The following is an 18,270-nucleotide window of genomic DNA, read 5'->3' as shown; positions in this document are numbered from 1 at the left end:
CTTACTATGTGCAGAGCACTCTACTAAGCGCTTGGGAAGTACAAATTGGCAACATATAGAGACAGTCCCTACCCAACAGTGGGCTCACAGTCTAAAAGGGGGAGACAGACAACAAAACCAAACATACTAACAAAATAAAATAAACAGAATAGATATGTACAAGTAAAATAAATAAATAAATAGAGTAATAAAAATGTACAAACATATATACAGGTATATGACTTCCAGAACTACTACTTCCAGACTACTACTACAGATGGTTCCATAGTGCAGTGGTTATCACGTCTGCTTTACACGCAGAAGGTCCTGGGTTCGAGCCCCAGTGGAACCAGCGGGCCTTTTTCTCAGCGCTTAGAACAGTGCTTTGCACATAGTAAGCGCTTAATAAATGCCATCATTATTATTATTACTTCCAGTACCTGACTACTGAGCGATGGCAAACTAGACTGAAACACCTTTTCCTTTTCTGCCACTCCTTTCTGCGTCACCCCGATTTGCTCAATCAATCAATCAATCAATCGTATTTATTGAGCGCTTACTATGTGCAGAGCACTGTACTAAGCGCTTGGGAAGTACAAATTGGCATCACATTTGCTCCCTTTATTCATTCCGCCTCCAGGCCCCAGGGCACTTTTATGTCCATATCTGTCATTTATTTCTTTATATTCTTTGTGTCCCCCTCTCTCTCTGTGGACAGGGAATTATTATTATTATTATTATGGCATTTATTAAGCGCTTACTATGTGCAAAGCACTGTTCTAAGCGCTGGGGAGGTTACAAGGTGATCAGGTTGTCCCACGGGGGGCTCACAGTCTTAATCCCCATTTTACAGATGAGGGAACTGAGGCACAGAGAAGTAAAGTGACTTGCCCAAAGTCACACAGCTGACAACTGGCGGAGCCGGGATTTGAACCCATGACCACTGACTCCAAAGCCCGTGCTCTTTCCACTGAGCCACGCTGCTTCTCATGTGTCTAGTACAGTGATATCTCTTAAGCACTTCCTATTGTGCCAGGCACTGTACTCAGAGCTGGGTAGATACAAGATAATCACCTTATCACAATTACAATCACAATTGTCAGCTGCGTGACCTTGGGCAAGTCACTTAACTTCCCTGTGCCTCAGTTACTTTATCTGCAAAATGGGGATTAAGATCGTGAGCCCCACAAACTGATCGCCACAGTATGGTTGTCCACTTTTGTGCAAGGAAAAGGAGGTGATGCTTCAAATCTGTCAATCATATTTTATTGAGCTCTAAGTGGGTGCAGGGCACTGTACTGATATGAGATAATTGTGGTATTTGTTAAGATGAAACCTTTCATCTGCTTTTTGCATCATAATCCCTTTGCAAGCAACCCAGAGCTTAGAACAGCACATAGTAAGCGCTTAATACCATTATTATTATTATTAGACACAGTCCATGTCCCACATAATAATTATTATTATGATGGCATTTTTAAGCCCTCACTATGTGCCAGGCACTGTTCTAAGTGCTGGGGTAGAAACAAGACAATCAGCTTGGACACAGTCCCTGTCCCACCTAGGGCTCACAGTCTTAATTTCCATTTAATTTCCATTTTACAGATGAGGGAACTGAGGCACAGAGCCCATTCACTGGACTCTAGCTGCGATGAATGTTGTTTCTCTGTTGCTATCTCCCAGGAACAAGGGACATTTGGAGAAGGAAAGGGTAAGTTTCATGGGGCCCCAGGAAGCTCACCTCCAGCTTCCCCATTTTGGAAACAATTTAGGGATGGGGAGAAAAACTACTCAGCCACCGAGGGGTGCCGACTTTTTATCAGGAGCAGAGCAGCAAACTTGGAACGGGACGAGGAAGGGATAGTGTCCTTTGGAATTTGGCTCCAGTAATAATAAGAATGGTATTTGTTAAGTGCTTACTAAGTAATAATAATAATATTATTATTATAATAGTATAGTACCAGGCACTAATAATGATAATAATAATGATAATATTTTTTGAGTGCTTACTATGTCCTTACCTTTTAAGGTAAGGTAAGCACTAAAAAGTGCTTACCTTTTAGACTGTGAGCCCTCTGTTGGGTAGGGACTGTCTCCATATGTTGCCAACTTGTACTTCCCAAGCGCTTAGTACAGTGCTCTGTACACAGTAAGCGCTCAATAAATACGATTGATGATGATGATGTCCCAAGCCCTGTTCTAAGAGCTGGGCGTAGATACAAGACCATCAGGTCCCACATGGGATGCACAGTCTAAGTAGGAGGAAGAACAAGTACTAAATCCCCATTTTGCAGACGAGGGAACTGAGGCACAGAGAAGTGACTTGCCACGGTCACACAGCAGCCAAGTGGCAGAGGCAGAATTAGAACCCAGATCCTCTGACTCCCAAGGCCTGTGCTCTTTCCACTAAGACTCGTTGCTCCAGTTGGCATAGCTTTAAGATAACCTGGATTCCAGAGGTAGGAGCAGATGAGTTCCCTGACAGAATGAAGGGAGAGTTAATCTCAGGTTCTCAAAGTTTCGTCAAAGACACGAATCTTGGGATCGAATCGTATTTGCAAAATGGAGATCAAGGGGAAATCGTGCGGGATAATTAAAAAAAAATAAAACTGCCATAGGACATGGGCAGGAACCCTTCATTACGTGCTTTACCAGTATCATGTAGGAAAAAAGAGTCTATAAATTATAAACAGGCATGGATGTCTTTGCAATGGACTGTATTTTTTATATAGAAAGGAACCTGGAGCTGGTGAAGACAAAGAGGCAGAAATCAGAATAATGCCCGAACTGAGGGCCTTTATGCTCCCTAACTAATAATGCTAATAATAATGTTGGTATTTGTTAAACGCTTACTATGTACCAAGCACTGGGGTAGATATAAGGTAATCAGGTTGTCCCACATGGGGCTCACAGTCTTCATCCCCATTTTACAGACGAGGGAACTGAGGCACAGAGAAGTGAAGTGACTTGCTCAAGGCTACGCAGCCGAAAAGCGGTGGAGCCGGAATTAGAACCCATGACCTCTGACTCCCAAGTCCGGCTCTTTCCACTAAGCCGCTACCTAGCTCTTTGTTAAGTGATTAACAACTACCATTATTATTATTACTTTCCCAAGTGCTTAGTATAGTGCTCTGCCAGCAGCAAGTCCCCAAAGGCATTTTTATGGGTTGCTTGCATAGGGATTATGATGCAAAAAGCAGACGAAAGGTTTCATCTTAATACCACAATTATCTCATATCAGTACAGTGCCCTGCACCCAGTTAGAGCTCAATAAAATATGATTGACTGATTTGAAGCATCACCTCCTTTTCCTTGCACAAAAGTGGACAACCACACTGTGAAAAGGCAACTCAGGAGAAATCAGGAGAAGAACCTACAAGTCCTTGCCTTCTCGTCCAGTTTGCTAAACCATACTATGTTGCTAGTGTCCTTTAAATACCGACCATTTAAGATTAACATCCCAAATGCAGCGTTTCCCAAAGTGGGAAATCCATTCATGTGGATAGTGAGCACTGTGTACTGCCTTCCAACAATCTAGGCACAATCCAAACCTGATTTAGGTGTCTACTTTCTATTTTGGAAACATCATGGCAGGGAAACACCCTGGCAGGAGGTAGGTACATAGATGACTTTTTTAAAAATGAGAGAGAGAGAGAGAAAGAGAGAGAGAGTAATTTACGTTAACGAAATGCGAAGGCATTTGCGTGCGCTTTTTTTAAGGGCAACGCTGATGAATAATAACAACGGTATTTGTTAAGCCCTTACTACATGCCAAGCACTATTCTAAGCATGCTGCTGTAAATACAAGCTAATCTGGTTGGACACAGTCTCTGTCCCACATGGGGCTCACAGTCTTAATCCCCAGATGAGGTAACTGAGGCACAGAGAAGTGAAGGGACTTGCCCAACATCACACAGCAGAATAGTGGCAGAGCCAGAATTAAAACCCAGGTCCTCTAACTCCCAGGCTCTTCCACTAAGCCATGCTGCTTCCCTGTGATATAACTACGATAAGCTGAGATGAATGCCACAGAGAAAAAGCCAAAAGATCGAAGGACGTAGCATCAAACAGAAAGGCATCTTCATCTCCATCTCCATCCCCTCTCCTTCCCCCCCATCTTACCTCCATCCCTTCCCCACAGTACCTGTATATATGTATATATGTTTGTACATATTTATTACTCTATTTATTTATTTATTTTACTTGTACATATCTATTCTATTTATTTTATTTTGTTAGTATGTTTGGTTTTGTTCTCTGTCTCCCCCCTTTTAGACTGTGAGCCCACTGTTGGGTAGGGACTGTCTCTATATGTTGCCAATTTGTACTTCCCAAGCGCTTAGTACAGTGCTCTGCACATAGTAAGCGCTCAATAAATACGATTGATGATGATGAAAGGCAATCGCTAATGCCATCTAGGATACAGTAGAGGTATGTCTAGATAAAATCAATAGCATAAATTGCATTCATAATTAGTATCCATGCAAATAGCTCTTAAGTAGATGCCTGAATCTCTGCTCCAACTATGACTTACCCTTGATCTAAGGGGTGGTTTCAGAAAGTGTTCACTGAAAAGCATTCCCTGCAAAACAATCCAGGAACACACACGCAGAGACCAATGGGAGCAGGAAAAAAAGCAACCCTGGGCACATGCAACTGCTATGAAGCTGATTTCCCAACTACATCTACAGTTAGACCAAGCCTCTTTCTCATGTTTATCAAATACCTGGAATTTTGGAAGAGAAATCTGGGAGAAATTCTTTCCGTTACAGTGGTATTTTGACAATGTTTGGTACTTCTCTCTGTGGACCTCAAAATATTTTACAAATACCTGGTAGCCTAGCTCATTTGGCAATACGCGTTCCATCTGACTTTGCTGCTTTATCTAGGAAGTCACCAGTCACAGAGCAGACAAGTGGTGGAGTGGAATTAGAACCCAATTCCTCTGGGTCTCAGGCCCGTGCCCTTTCCATCAGGCCAAGCTGCTTTTCAGACCACAGAACACAGCTCTCCCCATCTCCAAAGCATCTCCTAAAAGCCACCACTTCCAGAAGACATTCCCAGATGACTCTTTCTAGCATTTTTGCATTCCTAGCTACCTTTGTGCCTTTTGACATGGACACGCTATTATTTCAGCAACTTGGCCTAGTGGATAGAGCAGGAGCTTGGGAATCAGAAGGATCTGGTTCTAATCCCAGCTCTGCCACTTGTCTGCTGTGTGATCTTGGGTAAATCACTTCTCTATGCCTCAGTAACCTCATCTGTAAAACGGGGATTAAGACTGTGAGCCCCATATGGGAAAGGGACTATGTCCAACCCGATTTGCTTGTATTTGCCCCAGTGCTTAGTACAGTGCCTGGCACACAGTAAGCACTTAACAAATACTTCAGTAATAATAATAATTTATAATAATAATATAATATATATAATATAAGCCCCAGTGCTTAGTACAGTGCCTGGCACACAGTAAGCACTTAACAAATACTTCAGTAATAATAATAATATAATAATATAATATATATAATATAATATAAGCCCCAGTGCTTACTACAGTGCCTGGCACATAGTAAGCACTTAACAAATACTTCAGTAATAATAATAATTTATAATAATATAATATAATATAATATGATAATATAATATATAATAATAATTTATTTAGCCCATATTTGTTCACCTGTCCTTCTTTCCTTCTCTTTTCCTCCAATCTGTAAATAACTTTTTGTCTGCCTCCCCTTCCTTCCAGGAAAATGTACATTCCTTGAGGACAGTGTCTCTTACTCTCTTAGGCACTTAGTGTAGTTCTTTGCATATAATAGGCATTATTGGAGAATTGGCCTTATATGCCTCCTTTCTCCCCTTTGGGACTGCGTCGTTGTTTAGCAGGCCTGCAATCTTGGCACTTTTACCAGGAGAATTGATATTGCACTCCTCTAGACTCTTGCTCATTGTGGGCAGGAATGTGTCTGTTGTAATACTGTACTCTCCCAAGTGCTTAGTACAGTGCTTTGCACAAAGTAAGTGCTCTATAAATACGATTGAGTGAATGAATGAACTCTGTTCCCCCTAGAATGTAAGCTCCTTGTGGGCAACTCTGTTAGTCAGCCAGTCAATCCTATTTATTGAACGCTTACTGTGTGCAGAGCACTGTACTAAGAGCTTGAGAGAGTACAATATAACAATAAACGGACAAATTCCCTGCCTACAAGGAGCTTACAGTCTAGAGGAGGAGACAGACAGTAACATAAATAAACATATTAGATATATTGTACTCTCCCAGTCGCTTAGGACAGTGCTCTGCACACAGTAAGAGCTCCATAAATACGACTGATTGAAGATGGCCCCCAACATTTTCCTATCAGAAAGGGCCATGAGAGTTAACGGTTTCACTGTTAAAAATACACACCAGATACCTTGATGTGATACCTCACTGTAAAAAACAGCACCTCAAGCCATTCCTTTAGAATCAGTGCCCGATTAAGCAAATGACATTCTTCTTTCTGAATCATCAATATAAAACTTTCTTTAGTAAATGGGTTTCCTGGTTGGTCTCCCATTCAAGTGCTGAATAGATCCTTCTTAGATAGTGAAGTCCGATAGGATCAAAGCCTAAGGGAATATAAACGGGAGGCACGCCTATAATTAATACCGTCAACGATTCCTGAAGAGAAATTGCTTTTCCATTGTATATACTAGGCCTATGAAACGGCGATGATTTGTTTTTCTAAGTGGATTTTGTTACTGAAGGAACAAAGGGAATTAAGAAAACAAAAAGGAACTTGTTGGAGAAGCTAAGAAACAGGAACTGTTTAGCAGGTTAACGACAAGCTAAGCATCTCCTGAGGAGATTGAGTAAATTCTAACTTCCAGGACTTGGAACTTAACTCTTCTGCTCCTGCCAAATGCAAGAATTTTAAAAAAACTGGGAAAGAAATCAAGAAGAGAATCGAAATCATAAGTGATACGGAATTTGCTTTCGAAATCAAAGAACTGATTGAAATATTCTTTGCTCTAACAGCCGGGTGAAAAAAAAACCTACTCTTATCTACAGACTGAATCATATGGTTCCTGAAAATCCAGCATTTTAATCAGTCGCTTCGCTCTGAACCAGAATTAAGTCTACAAGAAAGAGCTCGACCCATTCTGTCATGGAGTTCAAGTTTGCTTTCAAATGCCATAAATATACCATGATAAATTAATATGAGGTGATTTTATGGGAATAAGGTTTGATTTTCAGGGTGAGATCTTTAATAGAGTGAAGATAAATAAGATCTTGATTTTATCAAAAATTCTGAGACCACACAAAACCTTCGCTCACACTATAGGAGGCTTAACGCAAATGAAAATGACCACTGCTTTGGGGAGTGGGGATGGCATGCGTTTTACGAGAACCTGAAACGAGCAAGAATATACACCAGAAATTCAGATTAGCGTGTACTTGCATAGCTAATGAAAGATAGAGGTAAACTTTGTAGGGATCCAAGGATACTTAATATAGCAATGGAAAAGTGGAGCAGGTGTGAACATGGGAAAGTTAGGGGTATTATCCTGACTGATAGTTGTGAATTAACACTCGAAGGTGAGGGGGCATTGAAGTAGCTCGGGGAAAAGGGAAACCAAGGAGGATATTTCACACCACAAAGAATTGGTGGAGGGTGTCTCCGCTGGAGCCTGAGAAGGGGGAAACCTCAGGAATCAGTGATTGTTCAAATCATGAGGTCACCGGGAGGCCAAATGTAAACTGGAGGGTCAGATCAGTCCGGGTTTAAAGGCCTGCTTGTTCTATAGGAGTTTGGGGGTTTTATCTCGGGTTAATTAATCTTGGTAGTGAGACTGGGCTATTTGCTCTGCATCAAAGACTTCGGCTCATTCGAAAGTCAATGAATTCACACAAAAACCATGGCTCTAACCCCACTCTGTCACTTGACTGCTGGGTGACCTTGGGGAAGTCACTTCACTTCTCTGTGCCTCAATTCCCTCATCTGTAAAACAGGCATTAAGACTGTGAGCCCCATGTGGGAAACGGACTGTGTCCAACTTGATTAGCTTGTACCCACCCCAGCGTTTAGAACAATGCTTGGCACATAGTAAGAGCTTAACCAATAACCCCAAAACCTCCCAAAATAACTTAAAAGCAGGAATGCCCCTCTAGTTGTTCATAACTGTAGGTGTGTCATCCCTGCACTGCTCACAACAACTGTACTTTGGGAGTAACCAGGATATAACCAGAGAAGCAGCATGGCTCAGTGGAAAGAGCAGGGGCTTTGGAGTCAGAGGTCAGGGGTTCAAATCCCGCTCCGCCAATTGTCAGCTGTGTGACTTTGGGCAAGTCACTTCACTTCTCTGGGCCTCAGTTACCTCATCTGTAAAATGGGGAACAACCTGATCACCTTGTAGCCTCCCCAGCAGTTAGAACTGTGCTTTGCTTAATAAGTTCTTTTAATAATTTAGTAATTTAATAATAGTTTAATAATTTTGTAATAATTAAGTGTGTAATAAATGCCATTATTATTATTATTATATTTCCACATACGTTTTACTTGAACTTGTGGGGTTTTTTTCTTCATTGCCCTGGTTTAGTGATGAATGGGTCCCACTAGACTATCAATGATGCAAAAGCTATATCCTGACAAAGACTACTAGAAAGTTAAGATTTATGATGAAACCCATTGAAAAGTAAAATTCTGTTGAGTGAGAAAAGTCCCTGGTTTAGACCCAGAACAAGTAAAAGACCAACCCGTTATTCAATAGTACCCTCGGTATTTCTCAACGATACATTCCTAAGTACCTAAGAACTGATTTTTTAGACAGTACAGCAAAACTCAAATGACTTTTAGGTGTCCTATTTTACCCTTCATCTGTTTCCATTACATACTAGATAATTAAGACAGTTGGTCAGCCCTTTTAATGGAGCATTCATTTTTGAAATACAAAAAAGAAGAAATGGTATTAAACCTTTGTCTTATAGTGTAAATACATAAATATCATCCTAGCGTTTTTTCAAAGCTCTGGCACACAAATTCCATCCTGGCATCGTCAGGATCCTTATTCCTTCTTTCCAAAATTCAACACTCTGATAATGAGCTGACAGATGCTTGGTGACTCCCAGTGTCTGAAGTTACATTAACTCTAACAGAAAGGTATAGGGTTCTTGGGGTAGAGAAGTCACTTTTTCAAACCAGCCGGGGATTGTTACTGTACATTACTGTAATATATGTGCCTCAAATGCACCACTAAATGGCTCCCTAGTGCCCTGAAAGGATTAATGCTGCTCCCAAAGTGCCTAATTTATTTTCCAGGTGAAACTTCAGGTCCTGGGCTCACTCTATCTAATACCACTTTTGTTACTGTCTGCTTGGGCAAGTCACTTCACTTCTCTGGGCCCCAGTTACCACATCTCTAAAACGGATTGAGACTGTGAGCCCCGTGTGGGACGGGGACTGTGTCCAATCCTATTTGCTTGCATCCACCCCAACGTTTAGTACAGTCTCTGGCACTTAGTAAGCGCTTAACAAATACCACAACTATCATTATTATTTAAACCAGGATTCCTAAATGGAGTACAGTTTCCCCAGCCCAAAAGGGACTGGCTCTCAGCCTCCTCTCCTAGAAGCTTCTCTTTAAAATGAACGCTACAACAGCCCCAAAGTTTGCTCTTTGATGGGTAATGTAAACCAAAGTTCATTAGCTCAGCTTAAACGCCCAGAACCTGAAAGGTTTTACTAGAGCATAATACGCATTTTGGCACATCTCCTGCAAAAAAAAAAAAAAAAAACTATAAACAAACTTCTGGTGTTTCTGGATTTAGCACTGATGATCCGCTACCAAAGTAATGGACATCTCATAAACAGACGCAGCTCACCAAGGCTCCCTGCATGCTAAACGAAAGTGCTTCACACAATAAGAAGTAGCCTGGCCTAGGGGACGGGGAAGGACATTATTTCAGAAGAAATCACTTCACTTCTCCGTGCCTCGGTTACCTCATCTGCAAAACGGGGGTTAAGGCTGAGAGCCCCACATGAGACACGGACTGTGTCCAACCTGCTTAGCTCGCAGCTACCCCGGTGCTTAGTACAGTGCCTGGCACATAGTAAGTGCTTAATACCATTTAAAAAAGTGTTATGGCACTGGCCCTTGTTTAGATAAACACGAGACTCACTGTTTGTTTTCTTCACCAGGAGGTGGAGTCTTGCCATGCCCTTCCATTACAAAATCCTCATGTTCCATCTGCAAAGGCAAGCACTGTACGTCAACAATCAGTGGAGGAAAATGCACGCTACCCCAAAGTGGTTTCTCACTGCACACAATACCGCTACAAGCACAGTAGCTCCCAATCTGTCAAGGCAACCCTTCTAGGGAATGCAGATCTCCAAAATGGCTAGAGGGGACAAACTACCCCGTTGAAAGAGTACCGTACTTTCCCAAGCGCTGTGCACACAGTAAGTGCTTGATAAATCCCACTGATTGACTGCTGGATTCCTGGGACATCGTGCAAAGGGACCAACCTAAAAGCATGAGCTTGCACAAATGGGTAGAGTTTTAAAAAATTACGCCTCCAGCTTAAGGTCATGCTGATGTATGGGACCATAAATATTATATCGTCACTTGGAAGTTTCGTTATGTTCTCTCCTACATGCGCTATTACTGGCAACTGGGCATGGAGAGAGGATGAAAAAGAGATATTTATATTGGAGAGTGAAGAGTGGGTAAATGAAGCAAAAGAAGTAATTCTCAAAGGTTTTGGAGCCTATTCTTGAACAAGTATCTGATAAAGTGCTCTGCATCTGGCAAGCGTTCAAAAATACCAGATAACTGACAGCTGACTAGAGAATTAGGAAATTCTCCTTTGGCTTGACAAGAAACACACTCCAGTTATGGTTACTCTACACAAGTGCTTTCTCAGAGTTCTGAAGTCAGGGCTATACTGACCCCCCTGCCCTGCTTCTACCCTGAAAAGCCAATAGTACTTATACAATACACACAATAGTATATTGTACTCCCCCAAGCTATACTGTCCTCTCCCAAGTGCTTAGTACAATGCTCTGCACACAGTAAGCACTTAATAAATATAACTGATTGATAGTATGGATAATTTTCCTGGGTGAGGCTAAGTTGAATGAGTCCCAGTGCACTGGGCAGTTATTTTTCTTTAAACCTACACATGGAAAAAATGGAAGAGTCTTAAAGAGTTCGTTTTCTTTTAAACCTGGAAGAACTCCTTTTTACCCATGGAAGAGTTCTTGAGATACCTGTACTATACTCTGCCCAAGGATCGTAGACAGGAATTTAATGTCAGGCCCTCTTTCTGCCCAGCATCGAAGCATCATGCATCCCACTGTCACAACATCAAAGCAGGGAGAGGTGGAGAAGGAGAGTTTTGAGTTAGTAGTTAGTCCCCAGGCTTAAAGCACAAACAATTGTTAAGATCTCCACTCTCAACACCCACACTCCAAGTTCCAAAACCGGAAAGTCAGAGATTCAGGAGTTCGGTATTCAGAATGACTTAAAAATGCCAGGATTTCCATAGGTAGCACTCACACGAACTCCGGGTCCTCTTCGAATGAGTACTTTAAGAACTCAGGGGCAAGCTGCCCCAATTGCAGTACTGTCCGTATTCAACTAAAGCAGGAAAATGGGAGTCCTCTGGGCCTTAGTTCTGCAACTTCTCTAAGGCCAGGTACCCTAAATTTGGTTGTTTTGTTTTCTATTTCAGTGTTATCTGTCTTGTTTGTGATCACCTCTCTGAAGACAAGTGAAAGCAACCTCAGAAAGAGCTCAATTTAAATACATTTGCTTCAAGGACCTTCAAAACTCAACTTCTAGATCCAATCATGCCGTATACTTCCTCAATTCTTCCCCTCCAGAAAAGATACTTTTCCCAGCTTTCATGTTGAATTACTGTGTTACATCTAATACTGTGCTACAAACACCTTTCTCATAGATATGTTTCCCACATTTGTCATTTATTTTAATGTCTCCCTCCACTATATTGTAAGCTCCTTAATGGCACAGATCAAGAGGACCAACTTTACTGAATTGTACTGATCTCTCCCAAGCTTTCAGTACAGTGCTCTCTAGGCACACAGTAAGTGCTCAATAAACACCACTGATTGACTGAATTACCCTCTCTTCCTAAGGGGCTTCCTTGAGCTCTTGTAGGAGTGAGCAGAAGTGGGAAAAGGAGGAGGGAAAGGGTGATGGAAAGCGGGATTCAAATTTACAGCCAAGAGTTTTTTTCACAGCCACACAGCCTCATACCCGCTAAAACCTCTTCTGCAACTCAAAGGCTATGAGATAGCTTGAAAACTTAAGGTTGGGGGGGCTTCAAATTCTGTCCCACGGTTTTTAATCTTTTATAACCAGAGTCAAAGTGAAGGATTTAGCTAGTTTAGAGCTGCCTGGATTAGAGATTAAGTATCCCCTTGAAAGCCTTGGGTACATTCCGCTGCTTCTCAATTCCCTCTCCAGTCCGTACTTCCCACTCACTTGAATCTTTTTTCTAAAACAATTCTCCTTGCCCGTCTTCCCTATTCAAGAAACCCCCGATGGTTGCCCATTCCTCTCTGGAGGAAGCAAATACTCCTGACTAAAGGCTTTAAGGGCACTCAATCAGCTCTCGTACTCCTAATTATCCACTCACTTCTCCCACAACTCCTCAATCAATCAATCATATTTGAGTATGCAATGCACTAAACAGAGTGCTTGGGAGAGTCCTCTATAACAGAGTTGGTAGATACTTTCCCTGCCCACAGTGAGCTTCCTCTCAAGCTAACCATTCATTCGCTCATTCATTCAAATGTATTTACTGAGCACTTATTGTGTGCAAAGCAACGTATTAAGGCTTGGGAGAGTACAAGATAACCTATTCTCTGTGCTTGTCTCTCCCTCCACTGAACTCCTGTTCATGTGCTATCCCTGATCTAGAACTCCCTTCCATTTCACAGACCACTGCTCATTCCATTTCCAAAGCCCTTCTGAAACCACCTTTCTTCCAAGAAGTCTTCCCTGATTCATTTTTAATCAATCAATCAATCGTATTTATTGAGCGCTTACTGTGTGCAGAGCACTGTACTAAGTGCTTGGGAAGTACAAGCAGGCAACATATAGAGACAGTCCCTACCCCCTTCTGCCCCTCAGCATCTGCCACTTCAGTGGAACCTAAAATAATAGGAATAATTGTGGTACTTGTTAAGCACTTACTATGTGTCTGTACTAAGCACTGTACTAAGCGCTGGGGTAGAGACAAGATAATCAAATCCCACATGGGGCTCGCAGTCTAAGTAGGTGGAATTACAGGTTTTGAATCCCCATTTTACAGGTGTCGGAACTGAGGCACAAAGAAGTGAAGAGACTTGCACAAGGTCACACCTCAGGCAAGTGGCAGGGGTGGAATTTGAACCCAGGTCTTCTGACTCTCAGACCTGTGCTTCTTCCACAAGGTCACACTGCTTCTCTAAGCACTCATGGACTTGCAATTTTCCATAGCTCAAAGTACACAACTTACATGCCCTATTACTTAAGCACCAAATCAAATGCATATCATCTCCCCTTTTCACTCTTCTCCCTATCTGTAAATTATTTTACAGATAATAGATAGGGGGACTAATAGATACAGATAATAGATATAGATACAGATAGGGAGACTGTTTCTCCCCCTAGATTGTAAGCATCTTGCAGGCAGGGATCATGTCTAGCAGCTCTATTTTACTCTCTTAAGTGCCTAGTACACTTCTCTATGCAGAGTAATTGATGGATTAATTGTTCTATAACCTTATGGAGCAGCTCTGAGAGCTGTATGGAGACATTCCCTTGAATTTCACCAGGAGGAAGGAAAAATATCAGAGAGTAGGTGTTTATGAAATTCCTCCAAGGGGACTGAAACCTTTGAGGGGGAAGATTCCTTCAAAGCACCAGGTCAAAACTCCTCAAATTTGAAGTCTCTATCCAATTAATTCCTCATTTTAGAAGTTACATTACAGTGAAATTCCAAATACCAAGTTGCCATAATCTCCCAAGCGTTTAGCACGGTGCTTTGCATGCAGTAAGCGCTCAATAAATATGACTGAATGAATATCAGGTAAAAAGGAATACTTTGCACCTAGAAACCCGGCACAGAAAGCAGTAGTCTATGTAGCTTCGAAAAGGAAATCATGCCTCCAGGTACCAGTTGTCTTGTTTTCAAGTGAAAAATGTCCTGCGCTCGTCATGTGCATTTTGGCCAGAAACGAAGCCCATACACACCCCAATCTATGTATGAACTTCCGTGGTAGTCATCACCTAATGGACCCTCAAAATCAAACTACAAAGTTTTCACCAATCGACCACCTCCCCACCCCAATGAAAAGACCTCGTAATCAATCAATCAATCGTATTTATTGAGCGCTTACTGTGTGCAGAGCACTGTACTAAGCACTTGGGAAGTACAAGTTGGCAACATATAGAGACAGTCCCTACCCAACAGTGGGCTCACAGTCTAATCACCACACAGGACCTGTTCAAATTTCCAATGATGTCGACTATGGTGATGATTATGGTATCTATTAAGCGCTTACTCTGGTCCAAGCCTGTTCTAAGCTCTTGGGAAGATACAAGGTTATCGGGTTGGATACAAACCCTGACCCACATGGGGCTCACAGTCTAAACAGGGGAAGGAACAAGCCATGAACCCCCATTTTACAGCTGAGGAAACTGAAGCACAGAGAAGTTCAGTGACCAGCCCAATGTCACACAGGAGGTATGTGGTGGAGCCAGGACTAGAACCCAGGTCCCCCTGACTCCCAAGCCCACACACTTTCCACACTGCTTCGCTCTTGCCAACATTTCTTCTCCTTCCCAAAACCCAAAGACTAAAAGCACCCCAAAATCTGCAGAAAGTCTACTGTGACAGCCCCAACCAGATTCCCCTGGAAATCAAGCACAAAAGGGATGAGAAAGAGAGGGAGAATAAAGTACATTAAACTTATTTTAAGTCCCCTACCTGATTTGCTTTAGATCCACCTTGATTTCATTTGGGTCATGGTCATGTGCTTCTTTTCATAATTGCTACAAATACACAGGGGTCAACACACAACTACTGAAAGGAAGGCAAAGATCCGAACAAGTTTCAAGCCATTAGCATTAGAAGGCAGGTATCTTTTTCTGGCTCTCAAATGTCTCCCTTTACTCTTTTCAACATTTGCACTGTCTTAATTTGTTTACTTTGGAGATAAAATCAGGCTCTAAGAGGCCTGAATTTAGAACCATATAGCATAGTGAAGACATTTTTTGACGGTTGAAGGCAAACAATGCAGTCCTTTAGGATTATTACAAAATAAGGGGGCAATGAGAGGAATAATGAGCAGCAGTGTGGCTCAATGGCTAAAACACAGAACGACCTGGGTTCTAATCCCGGCTCTGCCGCATACCTACCGTGTGACACTAGGTTGTTGACTGAAATTCTCTGTACCACCGTTTCCTCAGCTGTAAAATGGGGATAAATGCCTGTTCATTTATTCAATTGTATTTATTGAGTGCTTACTGTGTGCACAGCACTGTACTAAGCGCTTGGGAAGTGCAAGTCGGCAACATATAGAGATGGTCCCTACCCAACAACGGGCTCACAGTCTAGAAGGGGGAGACAGACAACAAAACATGTAGACAGGTGTCAAAACCGTTAGAATAAATAGAATTATAGCTATATGCACATCATTAATAAGAGTAGTAAATATGTACAAGTAAAATATGTACAAATATATACAAGTGCTGTGGGGAGGGGAAGGAGATGGGGGAGGGCGATGGGGAGGAGAGGAAAAAGGGGGCTCCGTCTTTCACAATCTTAACCCCATTTTACAGATGAGGGAACTGAGGGCCAGAGAAGTGAAGTAACTTGCCCAAGGTCACCCAGCAGACAAGTGGCAGGGGCCGGATTAGAACCCAGATCCTATCTCCCAGGTTCGTGTTCTCTCCACTAGGCCCTGCTTCCTTTTTTCTGTTTTTTCTCATTCGTATCAGACACCGGCAAGGCCCAGATGTATCCCAGCCTCTCTCAGCTAGAATTTAGTAACTGACCTATTAGGCATTCAGCCCATAATGCCGGAGCACAGGAAGAAACACATCACCCACAATAAATACAAAAGAGCCACCAAGATTAACAACCCCAAACTGTTTTGCCAGGCAAGTGAAAGCACTCTGAGCTCACTGCTACAGACCCAGGAACAAAAGGTAGGATGGATGGCAAGTATTCATTAGGCCTTTTTCCAAAATATCACCAAACTTAGCAGCTTGGAGAGCAGAAGCAGTGGTCCACAAAGAATATTTTCCTGGGTTTGTCATTGTAGCTGCAGCATTTTGGGGGCCACACTTTTTAAACACAAGGCTAATAATGATAAATAGTCTTAAATGGAGGGTGAGAAGGAGCTTTATTATGAAAAACTGATATTTTCAATGACAGCAGGTTTTTTTTATTCTTTTGTGAGGGGCACTGAAGTTTTAGGATGAGCCCCTGTAAGCATCACTCTCTAATCTTAAAGATTTGCAAAAAACCCCTTCAATTTTACAAATAGATTGGCTACAAATATTGTAGTCCTTTGTTAGAATAATGATACCACATTACCTCAAGGAAAATGGATAACATGATATTTTGGAAGGATACTTGAGAAGCAGCATGGCCTATCCCCTATCAACATCAATGGTATTCTCAGGGTGCTTACTATGTGCACAGCATTGAACGAAACACTTGGGAGAGTACAGTACAACATGGGAGAGTACAGTACAACACGGTGGGCAGACACATTCCCAGTCCACTACAAGCTTACTGTCTAGAGGGGGAGACAGACATTAATATAAATTAACAATTTATAATATATGATGCAAAGATATGAGACTTTGGGGGGGTGATCTTGGACTGAACATTCCTCAGCTTTGTAAAATGGAACTAAAACAGCAGAAGCACTTAGTACAGTTAGTATAGTTCTGCACACAGTAAGCACTCAATAAATACTATTGATTGATGCACTGTCCCTTGATTTCTTCACTGGATTGCTAGGAGAATGAGCTGGATAGGGTCTGTAGAGGGTTTTGTGTGCTTTTGATAAATGTACTCTGGTAGAGTTTTCAACAAAGAAAATGTATTTGTCTGTTTCTAGAATATGTCACTAAAAGAAAGGGGAGTAGGGAAAAATCCAGTAAAAATAGGTACATACGTCAGGGGCCTGAGACAATAGGCTTGTCTATTAATCAATCAGTGGTATTTATTGAGTACTTACTGTACGCAAAGCACTGGCTTGGGAGAGCCTAGAAAGGGGAGGCTTGCTGGAGACTTCTTAATACCAAGACAGGGTTTTTTGTTGTTTTTAATGGTATTTGTTGAGTACTTACTATGTGCCAGGCACTGTACTAAGCACTGGGGTAGATACAAGATAACCGGGTTGTATACGGTCCCTGTCCCACACAGAGCTCACAATCTTAAATCCCCATTCGACGGATGAGGGAACCGAGGGACAGAGAAATGCATGAACATGCCCAAGGTCACACTAAGGACAGGTGGCAGCGCTGGGTTTAGAACCCAGATCCTCAGATTCCCAGGCCCGTGCTCTTTCCATTATGCCATGCTGCTTCTCTACTAAAAGGCTACCGAAACACCACGCGGCTCTTAGCTAAGCACCTGATGTGACAAAAACCAAAACCAATGCAAAACAAAACAATAAAAGAGACTGACCCACAGGGACACACACCTAGACACGCCGGGTGCAGGAAGTACAACAGTAGATCAGTTCTCAGGCACAAAAGTGGCACACAAACACATGAAAACAACTGAAAAGCACAAAGTGCTTCTTTATCCTTATCCCTAAGTGGCAGGACCGCACATATATTTATAAAGACATTTTCAAGCTAAACTTCAAAACACATCTGACGGTAAGAGAGGTCCGGGTAAAACTGGGTTAATTCTTTCACAACTGTTCCAGCTTCTTACATGCACACACAGAGGGATGCTTAAATGAGCAATGAAGTATTTACTTAGCTAAAATTTAAACACTAGCAATTGCCCTCTCAGTGGCTTATAAAATTTTAAGTCAATAGCTTCAGCACCTTGCCTTCCTTTCCTTTCTCCAGGCAACTTATTACCAATCCTCTTGGAAAAACTATTTATGTGCCTGGGTCAGTGACTTACAGTCCGTTTCAGGTAACGCGCGCATAAGGCCACAGCTGATTTATCTCGGACCCTGGGTCTGAGGGTCAGTGCAAAGATGAAAATGTGTTTTTTAAAAATCCTACGCACTCCACTCATAACTCCAAGCACCAGCTTGACTGGAG

At 42.1% G+C, this 18,270-nt stretch overlaps 1 protein-coding gene and 1 non-coding gene across 2 annotated transcripts in view; one reads left to right on the top strand and one right to left on the bottom strand.

Annotated features, from left to right (window-relative positions):
- The window catches only part of TNRC6B (trinucleotide repeat containing adaptor 6B), a 201,421-nt gene that overhangs the window by 146,265 nt on the left and 36,886 nt on the right, over positions 1 to 18,270 (bottom strand). The window contains exon 4 of the mRNA XM_038756387.1: positions 10,139 to 10,206. Within this exon, the coding sequence (XP_038612315.1) occupies positions 10,139 to 10,206 (68 nt within the window). The remainder of the gene's footprint in view (positions 1 to 10,138; positions 10,207 to 18,270) is intronic.
- Positions 259 to 331, top strand: TRNAV-UAC. The gene has a single exon. It is a non-coding gene; the product is annotated as a tRNA-Val (tRNA).

This window comes from Tachyglossus aculeatus, chromosome 14, assembly GCF_015852505.1.
Source record: "Tachyglossus aculeatus isolate mTacAcu1 chromosome 14, mTacAcu1.pri, whole genome shotgun sequence".
In the NCBI taxonomy this organism is placed as follows: domain Eukaryota; kingdom Metazoa; phylum Chordata; class Mammalia; order Monotremata; family Tachyglossidae; genus Tachyglossus; species Tachyglossus aculeatus.
This window is presented reverse-complemented; position numbering and strand designations above follow the sequence as displayed.